The sequence below is a fragment of the Budorcas taxicolor genome, chromosome 8 (genome assembly GCF_023091745.1).
Source record: "Budorcas taxicolor isolate Tak-1 chromosome 8, Takin1.1, whole genome shotgun sequence".
In the NCBI taxonomy this organism is placed as follows: domain Eukaryota; kingdom Metazoa; phylum Chordata; class Mammalia; order Artiodactyla; family Bovidae; genus Budorcas; species Budorcas taxicolor.
In genome coordinates, this window is record NC_068917.1 from 72,087,814 (window position 1) to 72,108,658 (window position 20,845).

The 20,845-nt window shown below is 51.4% G+C and overlaps 1 protein-coding gene across 1 annotated transcript; it reads left to right on the top strand.

Annotated features, from left to right (window-relative positions):
- The first annotated feature begins 2,505 nt into the window (after positions 1 to 2,505).
- DMTN (dematin actin binding protein) lies at positions 2,506 to 14,664 on the top strand. The gene is made up of 15 exons (XM_052645032.1): positions 2,506 to 2,523; positions 2,770 to 2,844; positions 3,584 to 3,739; positions 4,679 to 4,723; positions 5,063 to 5,162; positions 5,564 to 5,620; positions 5,871 to 6,023; positions 6,463 to 6,587; positions 7,451 to 7,556; positions 13,361 to 13,425; positions 13,572 to 13,620; positions 13,815 to 13,822; positions 14,007 to 14,072; positions 14,346 to 14,426; positions 14,551 to 14,664. Exons 1-15 carry the CDS (start codon positions 2,506 to 2,508, stop codon positions 14,662 to 14,664), a joined length of 1,218 nt encoding a protein of 405 aa, XP_052500992.1.
- The last annotated feature ends 6,181 nt before the right edge of the window (positions 14,665 to 20,845 follow it).

Sequence of the window (20,845 nt, forward strand, 5' to 3'; positions counted from 1 at the left end):
CCTCCACAATGATGGACAAGTTTTAACCTCTTTGAACCTCAGTTTTCTCACCTGTAAAACAGGTCTACCTTATAAGGTTGTTAGGGGGATGAAACAAAATAATCCTTGTAAAGCGCTTGTCAAAATACCCAGCTTAAAAAAAAAAAAACAAACCCAGCTTGAGTATTCAAATAATAGCTATTATTATTGTAGAAATTAGCAGTCATTCTATTTGGCAAAAATACATACCAAGCAACATATAATCAAGGACTGAGTTACATGGTCTCTGTTTAAGTTCCACTGGAATTCAGAGTAGAGTTTATCAGTGAGGACTAGAATAACTGGGAAGGTCTCCTAGAGAAGTGTTAAGGATGACCCTTGAAGGATTGGTGGGATCTGGAAGAAGAGAATAGTTCAAGGGCATGCACAAAAGCAGGGGAGTGGGAGTGAGCTGCCTGTGCTCAAGGAGGCAGTTTGGTGGTAGAGAGATAGTGAGAAATAGAATGGCCTGATATAGAGTAACAGATAAGACTGGGAGCACCAATGACCTGTCATTCATGACCTTCTGGGGCAAAGAGTGGCTATAAAAAAGTCATCTAAATTCATCAGTCCTCAGGGAGATAGACATCATGCTGCTGCTGCTAAGTCACTTCAGTTGTGTCCGACTCTGTGAGATCCCATAGACGGCAGCCCGCCAGGCTCCCCCGTCTCTGGGATTTTCCAGGCAAGAATACTGGAGTGGGTTGCCATTTCCTTCTCCAATGCATGAAAGTGAAAAGTGAAAGTGAAGTCACTCAGTCGTGTCCGACCCTCAGCAACCCCATGGACTGCAGCCTTCCAGGCTCCTCCATCCATGGGGCAAGAGTACTGGAGTGGGGTGCCACTGCCTTCTTCGATAGACATCATAATAGTTAACATTTTACATAGAATTTATATTTCAGACACATCACATGTTATAACTTGCCTAATAATCAGAACAACCCTATAACAGATATTGTGACCATCTTCCAGTTTACAGATGAGAATATGAGTCACAAAAAGGGTAACTTGCTCAAGGTCACACAGCTTCTGAGTAGCCAAGTCTCCTCTCCCCAGTCACTCCAGTCCAGAGCCCACACTCTTAACCACTACATGATTGCTGCTTCTTCCCTGTACCTTTTGTAGCCATCCGCTTTCTCATCCTGTGGCTTACTGCCAGCAGCTGGAAGACAGTCTCACTGTCACCATCACATTGGAAACTCAGCCAGGCATTAAATGAATGGTTATTATGTGTTTGGTCCAGGGGTGTGCGGGGAGGATGGGAGGATTGCTAAGGGAGTTACCGAGGAGGCAGATCTGGGCTGTGCCCAAAGGGGAACTCCTAATCTTTGCAGCAGATAGGACCCAGCTCCCCAGGATCCAGCCCGGAGGCCTTCCTGCTGAACCAGGGGGCTCTGGCTTACAGCAAAGTAGTACCTCAGAGGGCAGCCTCAGCTCAGGCATTCGAAGATGATAGGGAACTGGGATGTGGCCTTGGTCCCCAGGGTGCTTTACCAAATGCCTGCAAGTGAGATTGCCTGTTGTACCGGGACAGGCACAGGGGGCTGTGGCTCCCTCCCTTCTCCACTGGGCAGGGATCCTACCCAGGGCAGTGAGACGGTTCCCAGTCAGTGGCCTGACTGCTTCCCACCAAGTTGCCTTTGCTCTGTCCTTCCCTTCTGCTGTAGCCATCTCATAGTATTACTAAGACCTTCTGTGTTAAAGCTTTCTGGGGTAGCAGGGGACTTCCCTGTCAGTCCAGGGAAAGTTAAGCCTCTGTGCTTCCAACGCCCAGGGTACATGGGTTCCATCCCCTGGTGGGAGAACTAAGATACTATATGCCATAATGTGGGGCAAAAAAATAAAAACAAACAAAAAAACCCACCACACCTTTCTGGGCTATGAGAGGGTGTGGTACCTCGGATAGCAGGTTAAGAAGGAGAGGGGCAACGGCCCAAGAACAGAGCCAAGGAAAGGCCATGGCAAGGGAGTGAAACCCTGGGCCTGAAACTGACCACAGGCCGGGCAGGGCAGGTGTGAGGAAGAAGGGATGTGGAGACTGCCTTGGGAACGGCTGACCCCTGCCGTCATTTCCTTTCCAACCAGAGAACAATGGCTTAAAAACAAGTGCAGCCCGTCCGCTTTCCCGTCTCGCCGAGGGCCACAGGCGGCTCGCTGTCCCCAAGGGCTGAGCAAATGAGAAAGCCGAAGCCCTGCTCCCCGGAGATAAGCTGAGCCAAAGAGGGCTGTTCTCGCCCCCGCCCTCAGAGATTGCGGGGTCCGACAGCCCCGGCTGGCACGTTCTCCCTCCCCTTCCAGGCCCTGCACTCGGCCAGCAGCCTGGACAGTCACCGAGGGATGAGGGCGCCACAGCCTGGGGGAGCGCCCTCTCTGCTCTCGCGGCCCCGAGCGCGCAGTGCCCAGGAGCCGAACAGAGCCTGACGCCTGCGTCGTCTCCTCTCGCGCACAGGATCCCGAGAGTGATCCGACCGTCCACATCCTTGCTGCATGGAACGACTGCAGAAGGTGCGCGGGGCTGCACCCATGCAGGGGCAGTGGGATGCTGGAGACAGAGGGGCACGCGGTGGGGTCCCTGCTCCCTGCAGAGGGTCAGGTCCGGGAGTCAAGGGTGCCACCTGGTGGTTGCCCATGGCACCGCACCCCAGGGCCCCGGAGGCCTAGGGAAGCCCTCCTCTACCTCAGCCCGCTTGCTCCAGCCCGGCCCTGACACCCACACACATTCCCACCTGCCTGCCTTCTCGCTCTCCCCAGCAACCACTTACCTCCCCTGGGAGCGTCAGCTCCTCCCGAGACTCCAGTGTTCCCGGCTCTCCCTCCAGCATCGTGGTGAGTACCCGTTGGCCACCAGCGTCCTCAGGCTGGGAGGAGGGAGGAGTCGGGGACAGGCTGTGTGCTGGGCAGCTTCACTCAGACGACGATGGTCCTGCCAGGGTTAGCAAGCAGAGAAAGCCCTAGATCCAGAGAAGATTCCATGCACCCCCTCCTGCTGGTCTGGTCCTGTCTCCTTGTATCCAAAGTGCTAGGTGAAGGACTATCATTGTTTTAAGATCACTCTAGCATCACTGACTGAATGGACATTAGTTTGAGTAAACTCTGGGAGTTGGTGATGGACAGGGAGGCCTGGCATGCTGCAGTCCATGGAGTCCCAAAGAGTCGGACACGACTCAGCGACTGAACTGAAAACCCCTTAGGGGCTGCCCTGGTGGCCCAGTCGGTAAAAAATTTGCCGGCAATGCAGGAGACCCAGGTTCAATTCCTGGGTTAGGAAGATCCCCTGGAGAAGGGAATGGCAACTCACTCCAGTATTCTTGCCTGGAGAATCCCACGGACAGAGGATCCTGGCGGGTTTCAATCCATGGGGTCACAAAGAGTCAGACACAATTGAGTGACTAACACTTTCACTTTAAACCTTTAGAATGAAAACGATAGAAATGTTAACTTATAGGAGCTGATCTCTATCATGGCTGCCCATCTTCTTCCTAATAAATTGAAATCGGGCTCATAACGTCAGTATTCTAGATGAGGCTTTTGGCTCCTCTGTTCCATGGGTACCATTTCCCTTCAGGCCAAGATGGACAATCAAGTGCTGGGCTATAAGGACTTGGCTGCCATCCCCAAGGACAAGGCCATCCTGGACATCGAGAGGCCTGACCTCATGATCTATGAGCCCCATTTTACCTATTCTCTGCTGGAACATGTGGAGCTGCCCAGAAGCCGGGAGGTAAAGGGTGGGAGGTTGGACGGGACTCGGGGCAAGGGCTCCCCCAGCTGCACTAGGTGGGGGGCAGGATCCCTCTCACACCTTCTTTCCTGGAGGCCAGATGCCAAAACAAGAAAGAGAGCCTGTGCACGGGAATCCCCACTCAGCTGGTGACTGAGTGTTGGTACTACAAAGCAGGTAGTGATGGACTGGCCTCTGGCCGGTTCCAGGTGGACAGCAGGAGAGGCCACGTTTGAGTGGCGGCACCACAGAGTGGGGTCATGCAGGAACGGGGCGTGAGTGGGCAGAAAGTGAGCAAATTTGTGGAAAGCATGCAGAAGCCAGCAGCTCAGAGGCCGAGTTTAGCAGCCTGAACTTGGAGGCTGGAAGTCCTAGCTGAGTGTGACCTGTGTGATGGTGTGGTCTCAGTTTCCCCTCCTCCAAAACAGAAGTGATACCTTCGCCCGTCCACCTCACCAGGTAGTAAATGCATGAGATAACTCGGGACAGGTACTTTGCAAACTGTATTGGAGAAGGGGGCTGTGTCATGGCTGAGTGGAGAGAGACGGCCAGGCTATGGGGAGACTTAAGCCTGGTGAGGGGCCCCGACTCCATCCTGGATACTGTGGGTCTTGTCCCTTCCCGTCGTTGCTTGGCTCTGGGATCAGGGCCAGAGCCACCTTCAGTTGGCCCTCAGAGCACATGGACACTGCTCCAGAATCCTCAGCTTCTTCTGCTTCTTCATGGGTCCTCGGGAAAGTTTCAGGACCCTCTTCGGGAAAGAGAGCGTGGAAGGCCAGCCCTGAGAGCTGGCAAGGACTGAGAGAGAAGAGGTGGCCCAGAAATCAGTGGAGCAATTGCAGGATTGGGCGCGGGGGAAGAAGAGGCCCACCTGGGGCCTTAGGGACGAGGGTTTAATCCCACCCTTGTGGCTCTGACCAGCCTCCTCTCCATTCACAGCGCTCGCTGTCACCCAAATCCACATCCCCCCCACCATCCCCAGAGGTGAGTCTGCCCCGCGCCTGACACCGGTCCAGCCCTGCTCTGATGGGGCTAGCCCCTGCCCCACACACATCCAGGCTGGGCTCGGCAGAACCTAGGGGGTGATGGAATCAGTGGACCTTGTCCTGTCACTGGCCAGCTCTGGGTCCACCTATGTCTGACCCAAGATCTCATTTAATCCTTTCTCCTGGATCAGGCATCATTAGTAGATCAAGTCCTTGGACAGCCCTCCTCTGCCCTGGGGTTGGGGGCGTGTGGGCTGCTAGGGTGGGAGCACCAAGATAGTGGAAGGGGTGGGGTGGGGACCTGGGAGCTGCAGGGAACCGCACTTCTGCTCTGCAGGTGTGGGCAGAGAGCCGGTCTCCTGGAACCATCTCTCAGGCTCCAGCCCCCAGAACTGCTGGGACCCCCCGGACCAGCCTGCCCCATTTCCACCATCCTGGTAGGTTTTACTGTCAGCATGGCTACATCCTTGCCCTAAGACCTCTTTTTTTCCTTCAGGAACCCAACGGCATTACTCTCAGTCCCCTATTCTCTGGAGTATACGCACACCACCAGAACTGGCTGATGCTGGAGCCCAGGCAGAGCTCCCAGACAGTGGGCCTGTTGTATTTTCCCTCCCACCCAGACAGAAAAGTGTGAAACATCCCAGCCCCTGAGGGAGGGATAAATTCTAGGATCTCCAGTTCTGTCTTGGCTCTTGGCAGGCCCCTGAGAACTTCCTACCTCCTCCCAATCCATGTCTCCATTCCCTTCTCTGACCCAGCCTTCCCGTCATCATCACTGTCATCCCTCCCCATCATCACCACCTCCTTCTCATCCACTGTTGCTCCCTCTCCACAGAGACCACTCGCCCAGATTACAATATCTACAAGAAGCCCCCCATCTACAAGCAGAGAGGTGAGGGTTCCCCTGACGGACCAGCACCCCTGTTCCCACCACCTGCTGGGAGGCTGCACTGAGGGTGGGAGGGCCATAGGAGCAGAAATGTTCATAACATGCCCTGTTCTCTTCCTCGTGTATTGCTCTTGTATCCACGATCTTACAGGTGTGAAGAGGGAGACATGAGCAAGTGGGAAGCTGAGGTGGGAGGTGGCCTGCTGGGCAGGGTATGCCTGGGCTTACCTTGACCTCCCCCCAACCCCTGCAGAGTCCACTGGAGGCAGCCCTCAGAGCAAGCACCCCATTGAGGACCTCATCATCGAGTCCTCCAAGTTCCCCGCAGCCCAGCCTCCCGACCCCAACCAGCCAGCCAAGATCGAAACGGACTACTGGCCGTGCCCCCCATCACTGGCTGTTGTGGGTAGGAGAAACTGCTGGAGAGGGGAGAGGGAGGCCCAGACACTGCCTTGTAAGCCCTGCTGAAGCCCCAGGAACCCACTCCCACCCCCTACATGAACCCAGCATCCCCATCCCTCTCAGTGTAAATGACCCTGATTGTTAGTCATTCATTCACTTTCCGTTCATTTCTTTCACTGCTTAACAGATATTTGTTGAATTTCTACTGCGTCCCAGGCTCTGTGATGAGAGTTCTGGAAAGGGAAAGAGAAATGAGACGAGGTCTTGGTCCCTGGTGACTTTTAAGTCTCATGAGCATGTGTCTTGCATCTTCACTGCAAGACTAGAAAACATTGCTTTTATTTTAATGATTTGCAGTGTTCCCTTCAAGGTGCAGCCCTAGAGAGATGCGAGTTGAGTGCGTGGTTGATTGACTGATGTGCCTGGTTGCCTGTGTTCCCTAGAGACAGAATGGAGGAAGCGGAAGGCGTCGAGGAGAGGGGCCGAGGAGGAGGAGGAGGAGGAAGATGACGACTCCGGGGAGGAGATGAAGGCTCTCAGGGAGCGGCAGAGAGAGGAACTCAGTAAGGTAGCGTCTGGAGACCCCCGCCCGCCTCCCTATGTCATCCTGGGCTTCCTTCCAACGTGGCGGCTGGAGAGGAGCGAGACCCAAAACTGGAAGCTACCAGCCCTCTCAGAGCCTGGCCTCAGAAGCCACGGGGCATCCTTCCAGTGTCCCGTTCTGATCTGAGTGACTTCATGTCTGAAAAGCCTGCTGGTCAGAACATGTGAGGAATTCCCCTTCTTTGCCAAGATGTCAGGCTATGCTTTGATGGGGACACAGGGATTGCATGTCACTGTGGGGGACGCCACTTATGATTAGAACCAAAGGCACAGAAAAGGGTGGCGTGGACGGTGCTAGGCTTCAGCAGCCACAGTAGTTCATGGGATGAGGAGAAAGGAGTGAGCAGACTGCTGGCCTCCAAGCAGAGAGAGGGGGTCCAGGGAGTCAGAGAAAGGCCACTGTTGGTGACATGGGCTTGTGCTCTGGGCATTGTGGCCTGAGATACAGAGGCCCCTGGGCCAGAGGTAACACCAAGCAGCTCTGACTCTTTGCTCTCAAGGGTGACCAGACCCAATGTGGCAGAGCTTCCCACAAGAAGGACAGGCTCCATGGGCTCCAGGCTACCAACCAGCCCCTCAGGAGCTCTGTCCCCACTCCTGCCTGTGCTATACCAACTCCAAACCTTTTGGAGATGAGAAACAAGTATCAGGACTTCCCTGGCAGTCCAGTGGTTAAGACTCCATACTTCCAATGCAAGGAGCACGGGTTCAATCCTTGGTCAGTGAACCAAGATCCCAGATGCCATGCAATGCAGTCAAAAAAGTTAAAAACAAAAACAAACAAGTACTGATGCCGCCTTGGATCCATCTTCCTTTCTCCTTCTGCAGGTTACTTCCAACTTAGGAAAGATGATCTTGAAAGAAGAGATGGAAAAGTCATTGCCTATTCGGAGGAAAACCCGCTCTCTGCCTGACCGGACACCCTTCCATACTTGTGAGTGTCATCGAGGGGGCTCAGAATCACCTGGCTAGACCATGAATCAAATACTCTGCTGAGTCTGTCACGTGCCCAGCCCTGTGCTACTGTGGGTGTACGAGAGGGAGAAGATTCCGGTGCTGGCCCAGGGTGCTCACACTCTCCTTAGGGCAAGAGCACCAGCTATGGAACAAAATGAGATGACAAAAAATGGCATCAGTTAAAACAGAATTAGCATATTTCATTTAATTCAACAAGCATTTATTGGGTGTCTACCGTGTTCTTAGGGCTTCCTGGTGGCTCAGAATGTAAAGAATCTGCTTGTAATACAGAAGATACAGGAAATGCAGGTTCTCTCCCAGAGTTGGGAAGATCCCCTGGAGAAAGGAATGGCAACCCACTTCAGTATTCTTGCCTGGGAAGTCCCATGGACAGAGGAGCCTTATGGCCTACAGTCCATGGGGTCACAATGCATCGGACGCACCTGAGTGAGCAACTCACACTTCACCATATTCTTGATCCCCGGGGATATAAAGAGTAAAACACTATAGTGCTGCCTTCTGGTAGCTTCAGGGCATGGGGAGAAGTAACATAGAAATGGGTTTTAGCACAGCATAGCAGGTGCTGGGAGATGAGAGCTACATTTGGAGTTCTTTGAAAGGATGCTGACAGGGCCTGGGTTCCAGAGTTGGAATCTTGCAGAATGAGACACAGTGAGGCGGGGAGAAGGGCAGTGAAGATCCCAAGGATGGTGTGGGAGCAAAGGCCAGGAGCAGCAAACATCCAGCCAGCAGAGAGGGCCTCTGGAAATCTGGAACTACAGAGCACAGAGCCTGTGGTGGAGTGGCCAGGGCTTTGGTGCCACAGTGCTCATCACCAGGACTAGCCTGGGCTTCCTTCCAACATGGTGGCTGGAGAGGAGGGGGGCAGATCTGAGAACCCCAAACTGGAAGCTTGAGGCCTCTCACTGCCTGGCCTTGGAAGCTGTAGGGCATCCTTCCAGTGCCTTCTTCTGGTCAGAGCAGGTCATCAAGCCCCCCAGACACAAGGGAGAGGAAAGAGATTCTGCTTCTTGATGAGAGGAACCACCCAAGGGCACACAGGCTCAGAGATGATGTTGCAAGCCATCTTTGGAGACAATCTGCCACCCTTCCCAGTTGTCTGGGTAAAAGCTAAAGATTTTCATAGGCAAGGGAAGAGGGAATGAGTTTGAGGATTATACAGACACAGTCTGTATAGTAATAACCCAGAACTTAAAAATTTTCAATTTTACAATGGTGCAAAAGCAATATGCATTCAGGAGAAACTAACTGTACATCCAGTTTTGAATGTTGACCTTTTCCCAGGCTAGTGATGTACAGTATGATGCTCTCTTGACTTTTTTTTTTTTTTTTTTGCCACATTGTACAGCATAGGAGATCAAACCCGCGCCTGTGCCCTCAAGAAGCCCAGAATCTTAGCCACTGGACCACCAGGGAAGTCCCACGGTGCTTTCCTGAGATGCTGGGCAGCATCAGTGAGCCATAGCTCCCAGTCAGTCACACCATCAAGACAGGAAACAACCCGTGCACTTAACAACCCCAGGGGGCTGTTCTGTTTCTCACTTTGAGTACAGTATGCAGTAAACTACATGAGCAATTCAACACTTTATTGTCAGATAGACTTTGTGTTAGAGGATTTTTCCCAGCAGTAGGCTCCCGTAAGTGTTCTGAGCACGTTTAAGGTTGACTGGGCTAAGCTCTGATATTTGGTAGGTTCAGTGTATTAAATGCATTTTTTTTTTTACTGTGATGGGTCTTCATTGCCATGCAGGCTTTCTCTAGTTGCAGCCAGCTTGGGCTAATCTACTTGTGGTGGAAGGGCCTCTCATTGAAGTGGCCTTTCTTACTGTGGAGCACAGGCTCTAGGGTGTGTGGGCTTCAGTAGTTGTGGCACATGGGTTCAGTAGTTGAGGCTCACGGGCTCATTAGTTGTGGCCCATGAGCTCAGTTGCCCCGTAGCATGTGGGAATCTTCCCAGACCAGGGACTGAACCGGAATACCTTGCATTGCAAAGTGTATTCCTAACCACTGGACCACCAGCAAAGCCCTGTGAAATGCATTTTGACTTACGATGGTTTATGGGCTCGTGACTCCATCATAAGCCGAGGAAGGTCTGTAGAGGAGTTGGAATCAACAGGACTGAGTGGCTGATTGGATTTGGGCAGTGAGGGAGGGATGAGTGGGGGGTTTTGCCTTGGGTTCTGGGTAATGACAGACCTGGGGCAGGTGTCAGGGGAAAGGTGAAGACACTGTTTGGGATATGTGGGTCTTAAGTGCATGTAGGTGGGATGCTGAGTTTGACTGAGTTGGAAGCTTGAGGGGTGTGTCAGGGCTCAGGTAGAATCTTCAGCTTATATGTGGTAATGGGACCATGAGAAAAATCTCATTGTGTAGACAGAGAGGAGAGAAGGACAGGCACCGAGGGCTTAACAAGGTTCACCGAGGGCTTAAGGGTTTGAGGAGCACTTAACTATGCTCTCCTGGGAGCACTGGCTGGGAAGAAGTGGGGAAAGAGACCCAGTCTTAGGATGCAGGAGGCTGACCTTGAAAGGGTCTGGGACTTGGACCTGGGAGCAGGCCACATGAGAAATTGGGCAAAGAATCAGCCTGCAATGTGGAAGACCTGGGTTTGATCCCTGGGTTGGGAAGATCCCCTGGAGAAGGGAATGGCAGACCACTCCAGTACTCCTGCCTGGAGAATCCCCATGCACTGAGGAGCCTGGCAGGCTACGGTCCATTGGGTCGCAAAGAATCAGACATGACTGAAGCAACTTAGCCCACATGCACGCTGAGCTCAGGGTGAGGCTCAGTGAGAGTGGTGAAGGTTCAGAACAGTTTCTGCTGGGAATGGGAACTGGGTAGAGGGTTTAGGGTCTGTAGTGATACTCATCCACACGGGGTGGGCTTCCCTGGTGGCTCTGAGCGCCACACAGGGTGGTGCTTCCCATAGCCTGTGGGCTGAAGGGGAGCACAAGGTTGTTGCAGATTAGATTTTTTTGTTTGTTTGTGTTTTAACAAGAGGAGTTTTTTTCTTCATATTAAATGTTTAAAGTATTTAATTTATTTATTTGGCCATGCTGGGTTTTAGCAGCAGCAGGCAGGATCTTCGATTTTCACTGTGGCATGCAGGATCTTTAGTTGCAGCATGTGGGATCTAGTTCCCTGACCAGGGATCGAACCCAGGACTCCTGCATTCGGAGCATGAAGTCTTAGCCACTGGGCCACCAGGGAAATCCCAGGGTTAGAGTTTTGTAAGGCAGGTGCTGAGGGACTAAGTGCCCAATGAGCTGCTAAGTGTGGATGGAAGTGTGAAAGTAAAAGTGTTAGTCGCTCAATCGTATCCAACTCTTTGGGACCCCATGCACTGTAGCCCACCAGGCTCCTCTGTCCATGGGATTCTCTAGACAAGAATACTGGAGTGTGTTGCCATTCCCTTCTATAGGGGATCTTCCCAACCCAGGGATCGAACCTGGGTCTCCTGCATTGCAGGCAGAGTCTTTACTGCCTGAGCCACCAGGAAAATCCAAACTACTCAAGGTTATATGCCCAGTCACAGGTTGAAGATCAGGGGAGAGTGGGGGATGCAGATGCTGGAGGCCCCATGAAACTGACCAGCAGCTGTGCCAGCAGTGTGGCTGATGGAAAACCAAACAAAGAAGGGCGCTGTGACCCCAAAGTGGGATACCCAGGCTTCAATGTCAAGGTGAAGCCGCTATGGACAACAGGATCCAGGAGCTGACTATTGGAAGGGGTTGCCTGCTGTGCAGCAGAAGTGAAGGTCACTGGGTTGGGGGACTCAAGGAACTGTTAAGGCTCATATATGGCTGGGACCTCCACCTAGTCATTGAAGTGATATTTCAGCTGGATGATATTTCAGTGCGGGTGGGAAGAGTTATGGTAGGCTTTTTTAGAGAATGTAGAATAAATAGTTAAGGCCTGAAGAATGAAGCAGAAAGAGAGAAATGTCCCGGAGGTTGGATTCAGCCCTCATGCTCCACCAGGATTAACTAGTCAGGCAAAATTAGCTCTTTAATGTGCATTTGGCCTTGCAGAGTTGAGTAGCGAAACGCCTGCGTCAGCATCATTGTTGGCATCCCTGAACTTGTATGGGACCAATGGTCACATGATCGAGTAGGTTACAGCATAGCTGATCAGCCTTGACAATTGCAGAATTACAAACAGGCTTGTCATTCTGACTTAACGGTGACATTGAAATTAATGGTCACTTTCAAACATAATCGAGAAGTAATTAGGAGTGAAAACCTTATGGCTGAAATTCTACTGGTCCATCAAGGGAGAAGTGCATGCTCACTATCACTGAGGTGAAGCACTTCAGTAATGAATGAAGGACTTCTCTGGTGGTCCAGTGGCTAAGACTCCACACTCCCAATACAGGGGCCCCACGTTCGATCCCTGGTCAGGGAACCAGATCCCACAGGCCACAACTAAAGCCTGGCACAGCTAACTAAATAAATACTATTTAAAAATAGTTAATGAGGGTTGTGTAAACAGACAATTCTCTATATAAAAGTAAGGAGTATCAAGAGGAAAAAAACGAGGTTGCCCTAAACACATTTTATTCTCACAAATTTCCAAATAACATATCTTATAAGAATGTTTGAAGAAAACAATTATTCCTCACAGTTTTGAGTCTATCCAGGCTAAACTTTCACACACACACACACAAAAATGCTGGTCAAAACAATTGCTATGCAATGTCTAGCCAGCAATGTCTAGCCTCTGGAGATGAAGGAATTTTGAGATTAGCCCAAACAAGCTTTCTAGGAAACCTGTTACTGAAAACCAATTTTCCTGAATTATAAGATGTAGTTCTTGAAAGCTTAGTGATGTTGAAAGTGAAAGTGAAAGTTGCTCAGTCATGTCCCACTCTTTGTGACCCCACAGACTGTAGCCTGCCAGGCTTCTCTATCCATAGCATTTTCCAGGCAAGAATACTGGAGTGGGTAGCCGTTCTCTTCTTTAGGGCATCTTCCCCACCCAGGGATCAAACCCAGGTCTCCGGCATTGCAGGCAGATTCTTTACTATTTGAGTCACCAGGGAAGCCCTTAGTGACATTATTAGAGGTCTAATTGCAAGTGACATCTGACTTGGGAATGTCAAGTCTAAGCGACTGCGGTGCCATCTAGCAGCTGACAGTGCTGGGAGAATGACTGCTTCTGTTTTATGACATCAACATTGCTAAACATAAAACTAATAATTCGATTCTTTTTACTTATTTTAGACTTCTTTTTGTATCCCAGAGGTTCATTGTATGATGGTGAGCCTCTTCACCTGGGGCTTCCCAGGTGGCGCTAGTGGTAAAGAACCTGTCTGCCAGTACAGGAGAGATGTGGGTTTGATCCCTGAATCGGGAAGATGCCCTGGAGAAGGGAATGGGAATCCATTCCAGTATTCTTGCCTGGAGAATCCCATGGACAGAGGAGCCTGGCGGGCTATGGTTCACAGGGTCGCGAAGAGTCAGATATGACTTAACTCATCATCTGACTCTGAATTTGAACACTTGGGCTTTTGGCCCAAATGTCTATTTCGCTCACATCCGTTAAAGAGAGGGGAGGCGTTAGGGGCAGTTCAGAACTGCAGCATGCTGTCTGTCACCTGCTGCAGGTAACAGGCAGGAGCTGGAAACCAAAAGAGCTCCATTGGGTTCCCCCGATTCCCCTCTCCATGGCCCTGCCCCTGGCAGGGGCGGCCAAGGAATGACCCTCAGGAATGATTGTCAGGCCAAAGGGACTGAATCGGGGCCTCCTGCTCTCTTCCAGCCTTGCACGCAGGAACGTCTAAATCTTCTTCCCTCCCCGCCTATGGCAGGACCACCCTGAGCCGGGTAAGGTCCCAGCATCGAACTCACAGATTGCTAGGGAAGAGTGGGCATGTGGGGCCGCCCGTGAGGGACAGGGTGCTCGGGCAGGGGGTGAAAGGGAACGATGCAGTACACTCCCAGTTCCTCTGATCCTTTTGTGTCCTTTCCAGCTCCAGTCTACAGACTTCAGCCCATCTGGGAGTGAGGCTGAAAGCCCAGGTGAGAGACAGAGCTGACGTGATGCTGGGCAAGGGGCTTGGGCAGGCCCCAGGGGCAGCCTGTGCGTGCGATGTGGGCAGGGCTCTGTGGCTGGAGGTGGGGGAGGCTGAACTGGCAGGCTGGAGGCCTGCTGACCTCAGGCCTCCAGCTGAACCTCAGAGCCACCTCTGAACAGTGACTCTTCTCTCCCGCAGGCCTGCAGGTGAGTGCCCTCTGCAGGGGAACATGTGGACCACGAAAGTCACGGATGGATGGGGAGACTGGCAGTGCTGGGGGAGGGGGTTGTGGGGCCACGGAGTCACCTGGTGAGGCCGCAAGAAGCACATGAAAAGGCTGGGGAGGTCTCCTTGCCGCACTCTGGCTCACTGCGGCTTTGGTCTCCCCAGAATGGAGAGGGCCAGAGGGGGAGGATGGACCGGGGGAACTCCCTGCCCTGTGTGCTGGAGCAGAAGGTGAGGGGCAGGGGCAGAGGCAGGGGGTGGTGGGCAGGGGACAGAACTGTCTCTAGCGGGGGAGGGCCAGCTTGGGAGAAGCCAGAGAAGTGAATGCACTGAGGGGTCCTCTGGGCTGATGTTGGGAGGGGCAGCACGGAAACTGAATGGCAAGATGGCATGAGACCCCACGGCCCCTTCAGGCTGATAAGCGGGCCTGGGGGACGGCAGGGGTAAGGTTGACAGGCACCTCCATGCGCCTAATACTACCCCCCTCTCCTCCCAAACCCCCAGATCTATCCTTATGAAATGCTGGTGGTGACCAATAGGGGGCGAACCAAGTTGCCTCCAGGTGTGGATCGGATGAGGCTGGAGGTATGCAGGGACAATTTGCAGGGTGGGTGAGGGGCTTCCTGCTGGGGAGGACCACCTCCTGGTCACTTGACCCAGCCCCACCTGTGCCTCCTCCCCTAAACTGCCCCCGTGTGTCCCCTCGCAGAGGCACCTGTCAGCAGAAGACTTCTCTAGGGTCTTCTCCATGTCTCCTGAAGAGTTTGGCAAGCTGGCTCTGTGGAAGCGGAACGAGCTCAAGAAAAAGGCCTCTCTCTTCTGATGACCCCCACCTACTCCATGACTGACCCTCACCCTTGCCGCTTCAGGGCCCTGGAGCTGGGGTCCCAAGACCCCAGAGCATCATCTCTTGGTGGGGGGAGCAGGGAGGTGGCGCAGGGGTGGGGTTGGCTCCGTCATCCAAGTTGAGGGGGAGCAAGAAAGACCTCTGCCTGTTGGGGTTGTAGAATGTGGACTTTCTTCCCCATAATGAGCCGGGACGGGGGAGGGGGCTCTCCTTCTCTCATCCCTGGTCCTCACAGTACAGGGCAAATGCAGTGTGGACTCCCTGTGAGTTAACGTTTGCATCCTCTCCCTGCCCCACCCCCACGTGAATGTCCCAGAAGAGAGTGATGAGAAATGAACATGGCACTTAGTGGCCAAGCCTGTCTGCTGGGTGGGAAGATCTCTTGGGCCTGGTAGGAGGTCCCGTGAGGATGGGGAGCAGCCAGGTAGGCAGAGAGCACCCCAGTACCCCATGTGTACCCAAGCACTCCTCTGCAGCTCACCTGGGACAGGTTCCCCTGCACTTGGGCCTCCCGCCTCTCAGCCTCCAGCAGGGAGGCCACCTGGTCCTCCAGCTCGTGCCCTACCCTGCCCTTGTGACCCCAAAGCTTCAAAGCCTCTTGCTCTAGCCCCGTGGCTTCCCCAGAAGCCTGCGGCATAGAGTGGAGATGTCGCCTATACAGACCCCCAGCCCACCACCAGCCTGCAGGCGGGGTTGGCTAGAATGCTGCCTTCTAGCATCCAAGTCTTGGGCGGAACTCATCTCCTTGGATGGGATGAGGAGCCAGGCTGAGAGTCCTGGCCACCGGTTCCGCCCATGCCTGTGCACCCCCCCACCACGCTCTCTAAAGAATGTAATTTATTGGGGCACCCCCAGCTGCTTTCCTCACCTTACTCTCCACCCTACCCTAATCACGCTCCCAGCTTTTCTTCTCTCCAAATACACATGTGTATATAATTATATATATTTTTTTGCCCGGGTCTGGGTTTTGTTCCTGCCCAGACCCTGAGATCCCTTTCTGCAGTGTGTGTGTGTGTGTGTGTGTGTGTGATCATGCTGGGGGAGGGGGACTCTGCTTGGAATTAAAAGGTTGCAATGGGGCCCCAAATCTATTTGTTCTTTATGAGCTTCCAGATCAGGGTAGGAGGGACAAGTGATGCCAGGCTGAGAAAAGCCATGGAGCAAGGGTTCAAATGAGGGAAGGGGGAAGGCAGAGTTGGAGGAGGGAGAGAGATGGCACACATACTACCCGCCCCCTGTCCTGCCCCAGGAAAGCCGGGGCAGGCTAGCAGTTCCTGTCTGCCTCCTCTCCTTCAGGGGCTGAGCAATGGTGGCATGGACAAGGGGACAGAAAGTCACACTCTGGAGGGTGATAGAGAGCCAGCTGGGAAAAAAGGCTCTGTCCTCCACTGAAGCCCTAAGTGTAGCCTTTGGCAGTCAAGCTCATCAATAGTCAACATGGTTGTACCCTTCCGGGCCTGTGATACCCACAGTTTAATGGGGAGGCCAAACACCCAGGAAAGGTCAATGGTGTGTGAGTGGGCAGTGAGCTGATTGTCAAGGGTCAGGAGGGAAAAACTGGGGGGGTGTTGTGTTTAGTTGTGTCCAACTCTTTGCGGCTCCGTGGACTGTAGCCCGCCAGGCTCTTCTGTCCATGGTGGGATTCTCCAGACAAGAATACTGGAGTGGGTTGCCATTTCCTCCTCCAGGGGATCTTCCCAACCCGGGGACTGAACCCACAACTCTTGCATCTCCTGCATTGGCAGGTGGATTCTTTACCACTAGCGCTACCTGGGAAGCTGGGTGAAGAAATGATGGATGAAATCTAGCAGGAACAAGGGTCAAGCGGAGGCTGAAGGAGAAGGGGTAACTTGGTTGACTTGGCAGGACCGTCCAAGGCAACTGGGCAGGGAACAGTCCTGTTTGAGTGGGTGGAGGGGGTGAAGACTGCACTGGAAGATCAGAAAAAGGACTTTGGCTGTGGGTGCTGGTGGGGGCAGGCCCAGATCACCCAGCAGGATCAGAACCTGGGTTTGGAGACCTGAAGAGGTATGCAGTCTAGAGTACCTGGTGAGTTGGAGGAGGGCCCGAGTGTGAACCCAAGACTGTACCTGATACCTGAATCAACTCTCCTGCCCCCCTGAGTTTCTAGGCCTTTCAGCTGAAAAAAAATCAAAGTGGATAACAGTTGCTCAAATGGGAATGATTACCTCTTTTTTCTAACTTTTATTTTGTAGAGTATTTATTTATATGTATTTCTTTTTAGCTGCACCATGCAGCATCAAGATCTTGGTTCCCAGACCAGGATAACCAGGGATCAAACCTCAGCCCCCTGCACTGGGGATGTGGAATTTTAACCACTAGACCACCAGGGAAGTCCCTGAGTGATTGCTTTAAATGGTAGGAGTTCTGTGACATCCAAAATGTTGTTTGATCCTCTTAACAAACTCGTGAGGTCAACAACACACATAGGTTGTTTTCATCCTTTTCCAGAATGAGAGAATTGTGGAATAGAGACATTTCATGTGAAGTTTTCACTAGAGGCTACAAGCAACTAATGAATGCAGACTGGAGACACACATCCCAGTTTCTTCACCACTAAGCTGGGACTTTCCCAGTACAGACAGTTGTCTCTCCAAGGGCAGCAGAGAGAGGAATGGGTATTTAGTGAATTTTTGGAAGGCTTACCGTGTTCTAGCATGATGGACAGGAGGTCCCAGGATGCTTTGCACCAAGAGGTGGGAGGAATGTTTGATCCCAGGGCACTCTGGGAAATGTTTACAGTAGGGGCTCAGCTGGACTTGAGGTCCTAAAGGATTTGAGGTTCCCGAGAAATTTAGAGCAGCTCAAAGTGGAGTGTGTGAGCTCAGACTCTCAGTCATTTCCAACTCTTGGCAACCCCACTGACTGTAGCCCGCCAGGCTCTTCTGTCCATGGGATTCTCCAGGCAAGAATACTGGAGTGTGGTGCCATGCCCTCCTCCAAGGGATCTTCCCAACCCAGGGATTGAACCAAAGTCTCATACCTTCTGCATTAGCAGGCTGATTCTTTACCACCAGCACCACCTGGGAAGCCCTCAAAGCAGTGATCTAAAATAAAACCTAAAATAAAACCTTGGTGATTATATAGTCCAGTGGTTTCCAAACCTTTTTAGTAGCCAGTCTTTTTTTTTTAATTAGATCTTACTATTAGTAATTAGAATACATTTACAAGTGAATTTTATAGTCAATTATTATGAAATCAATCAATGAGAATAAGGAAGCTATTTGATGGATATAAAAAATTTAAGCCAGGGATTATATATGACCACTGCCCTTTCAACAAGTGCAGGACCTAAATTACTCTTATTTTTGGTTGCAAAGTATCAACAAAATCCTGATTCACATAGATTCAGATAAGGAGCTCAGTCATGTCCAACTTGTTTGAGATCCTGTGAACTGTAGCCTGCCAGGTTCCTCTGTCCATGGGATTTCCCAGGCAAGAATACTGGAGTGGGTTGCCGTTTCCTTCATAGATAAGTAGTTTACATAGATAAGTAGTTACAAAATTTTGGTGGTTTAAAAATGCACACAAGAGACTTCTCTGGTGGTCCAATGGTTAAGAATCTGCCTCGCAATGCAAGGAACTCCTAGTTGGGGAACTAAGATTACACATGCCCTGGGTGACTAAGCCTGTGTACCCCAGTGAAAGATCCTGCATGACACAAGGAATATCCATCATGCTACAACCAAGACCCATTGCAGCGAAATAAATAAAGAAATAATTTAAAATAATGGCACACACAAATGCGAACAGCCACATTCCTAGTGTTGAGAGATAGCAGCTAAGTCCCGTCTCTTTGAATCTGGGCTTAGTGACTTGCTCTTTCAAGCTGTTTCTTCTGCAACAGCCTTCTACCTTCATTTACATTGACAGAAAAGAAAAAAAAAGAAAAGTGAAGTCGCCCAGTCGTGTCCAACTCTTTGCGACCCCGTGGACACCAGGCTCCTCCATCCATGGGATTTTCTAGGCAAGAGTACTGGAGTGGGTTGCCATTTCCTTTTCCAGAGAACTTCCCGACCCAGAGACAGAAGGGGAGGTTTATTCAAACCTCTTCTCAGTAAGGTAAACTGGCAGCAGAATTTAGCTGCATCAGTAGGCTCTAGCACATACACAAGTGTGTCCACTGACTTTTATTAGGGCTTTTAAAATTAAAAATTTAAAATTTAACCAAATAAAATATCATGAAGTTCTTATACACTTCCCCTATATCCTACATTTCCTTGAAATATCTTGAAGGGGAAAATAAGTGGATTTAATCTATCCAGCCTTCTTCCTTTAGCTACGAGGAAGGAGACCCAGAGAACAATGTTGGACTACACTCTAGATTACTTCTGTTTTAATTTTTTTAAATTTACTTATTTTGGTGGGATCCAAATACTAGCTCAGCCCGGGCTTGGCCGAACTCTAGCCTCTGCATCACTGCACAGGCTTTTCTCTAGTTGCGGTGAGGGGAGGCTCCTCTCTAGTTATAATGTGCGGGCTTCTCGCTCCGGCAGCTTCTCTCGTTTCTGCAGAGCGTAGGCTCTAGGGTGCGTGGGCTGCAGCTGTATCAGTTCCTGGGCTCTAGAGCACAGGCTCAGTAGTTATGGTGCATGGTCTTAGTTACTCTGACATATACGGTATCTTCCTGGACCAGGCATCGCACCCTGGTCCGAAAATACTAAAGATGATCTTATTTGCAAAGCAGAAATGAACACACAGAGAACAAATGACTGGATACCAAGGGGGGAAAATGGGGGTGGATGATTTGGGAGGTTGTGAATGACATCTATACAATGCTATGTATAAAACAGATAACGAACAAGAACCTACTGTATTTAGCACATCGAACTCTACTCAGTGCTCTGTGGTGACCTAAATGGGAAGGAATTCCAAAAAAGGACATTCCAAAAATGTCTCATGCATTGTTGTTGTTGTTCAGTTGCCAAGTTGTGTCCAACTCTTCGTGACCCCAAGGACTGCAACACGCCAGGCTTCCCTGTCCCTCACCATCTCCTAGAGTTTGCCCAAGTTCATGTCCATTGAATTGGTGATGCCATCCAACCATCTCATCCTCTCCTGCATTGGGAGGTGGATACTTTACCAATGAGCTACCAGGGAAGCCCTAGATTGCTTCTTAATACACAATACAGGCTTGTTTCTTGTCTTTGTTCTTATATTTTATACTTTTTTAGCTTAAAAAGCCTCCTCTCATTTCCCATAGGCTTCTCACCAGGGACCAATTGTAGATGAACTGTTTGAAACATCTATTTTTCCCCCAAGCAGCTGCCAGAGAACTGAGATCCAAATACTAGTGCAGCCTGGGCTCAGGGGAACCCCGGCCTCCCCATGACTTAGTCTGGACTGCAGGCTCCACTCCACGGCACACAGCCACCTCTGGGCAGGTGCTGCCTCTGGGGCCTCAGTCTCACTGGTGAATGGGGCCCCCAGGGCAGGGCTGGAACAGTGAAGCTCCAGAATCCCACAGCTCCAGGTCCTCAGATCTGTGACAGGGGCTACCCTCTTCCTTCACAGAACCCCTGGTGCCTTACTTTCTCATCAGATGGTGTCAGGGGTCAGCAGGAATACATTCTGAACAGACATCAGCCCTGTAGCCGTGAGGAATATCTTTCCATTCTGGGCAGGTGGAGGGGTGAGGTGGGGAATGGGCTTTGACTCGGCAGAGCTGGCTGCTAGAAAGCCTCCTTCTTAAGGGCCCAGCTTTGTACATTAGGGGAAAGTCTGCTCCTGTTGAAGGTTCTGCCTGTGTGACTCTGGGGTGTACTTTTCCAGTGTGGCCCCCCACTTTTCCAGGAGACCCACCATCTGTATCTTTCCTTGGTGTGTCTACAAGGGCAAAATGGGGCCAGTGTGACTTCCTTGACAGGAACTATGGACCAGCACTGTAGCCACTTAAAGTAACAAGCAACAATGAAATTAATTTTTATAATATACTTTGGTTAACTCAATTTACCTAACTGATTGCATTTGAACTTGCAATCAACCTAAAACATCATTGTGTGTGTGTATGTGCCAAGTCACTTCTGTTGTGTCCAAATTTTTGCGACACTATAAACTAACTGTAGCCCTCCAGGCTCCTCTGTCCATGGAATATCTCCAGACAAGAACACTGGAGTGGGTTGCCATGCTCTCCTTC

What these genes read in the sequence shown, in the direction of transcription:
- DMTN (XM_052645032.1), top strand. An exon ending in GCTCTCCCTCCAGCATCGTG is followed by an intron (nt 2,845 to 3,583) that starts GTGAGTACCCGT and finishes ATTTCCCTTCAG; the next exon opens with GCCAAGATGGACAATCAAGT. An exon ending in CCCCCCCACCATCCCCAGAG is followed by an intron (nt 4,724 to 5,062) that starts GTGAGTCTGCCC and finishes TCTGCTCTGCAG; the next exon opens with GTGTGGGCAGAGAGCCGGTC.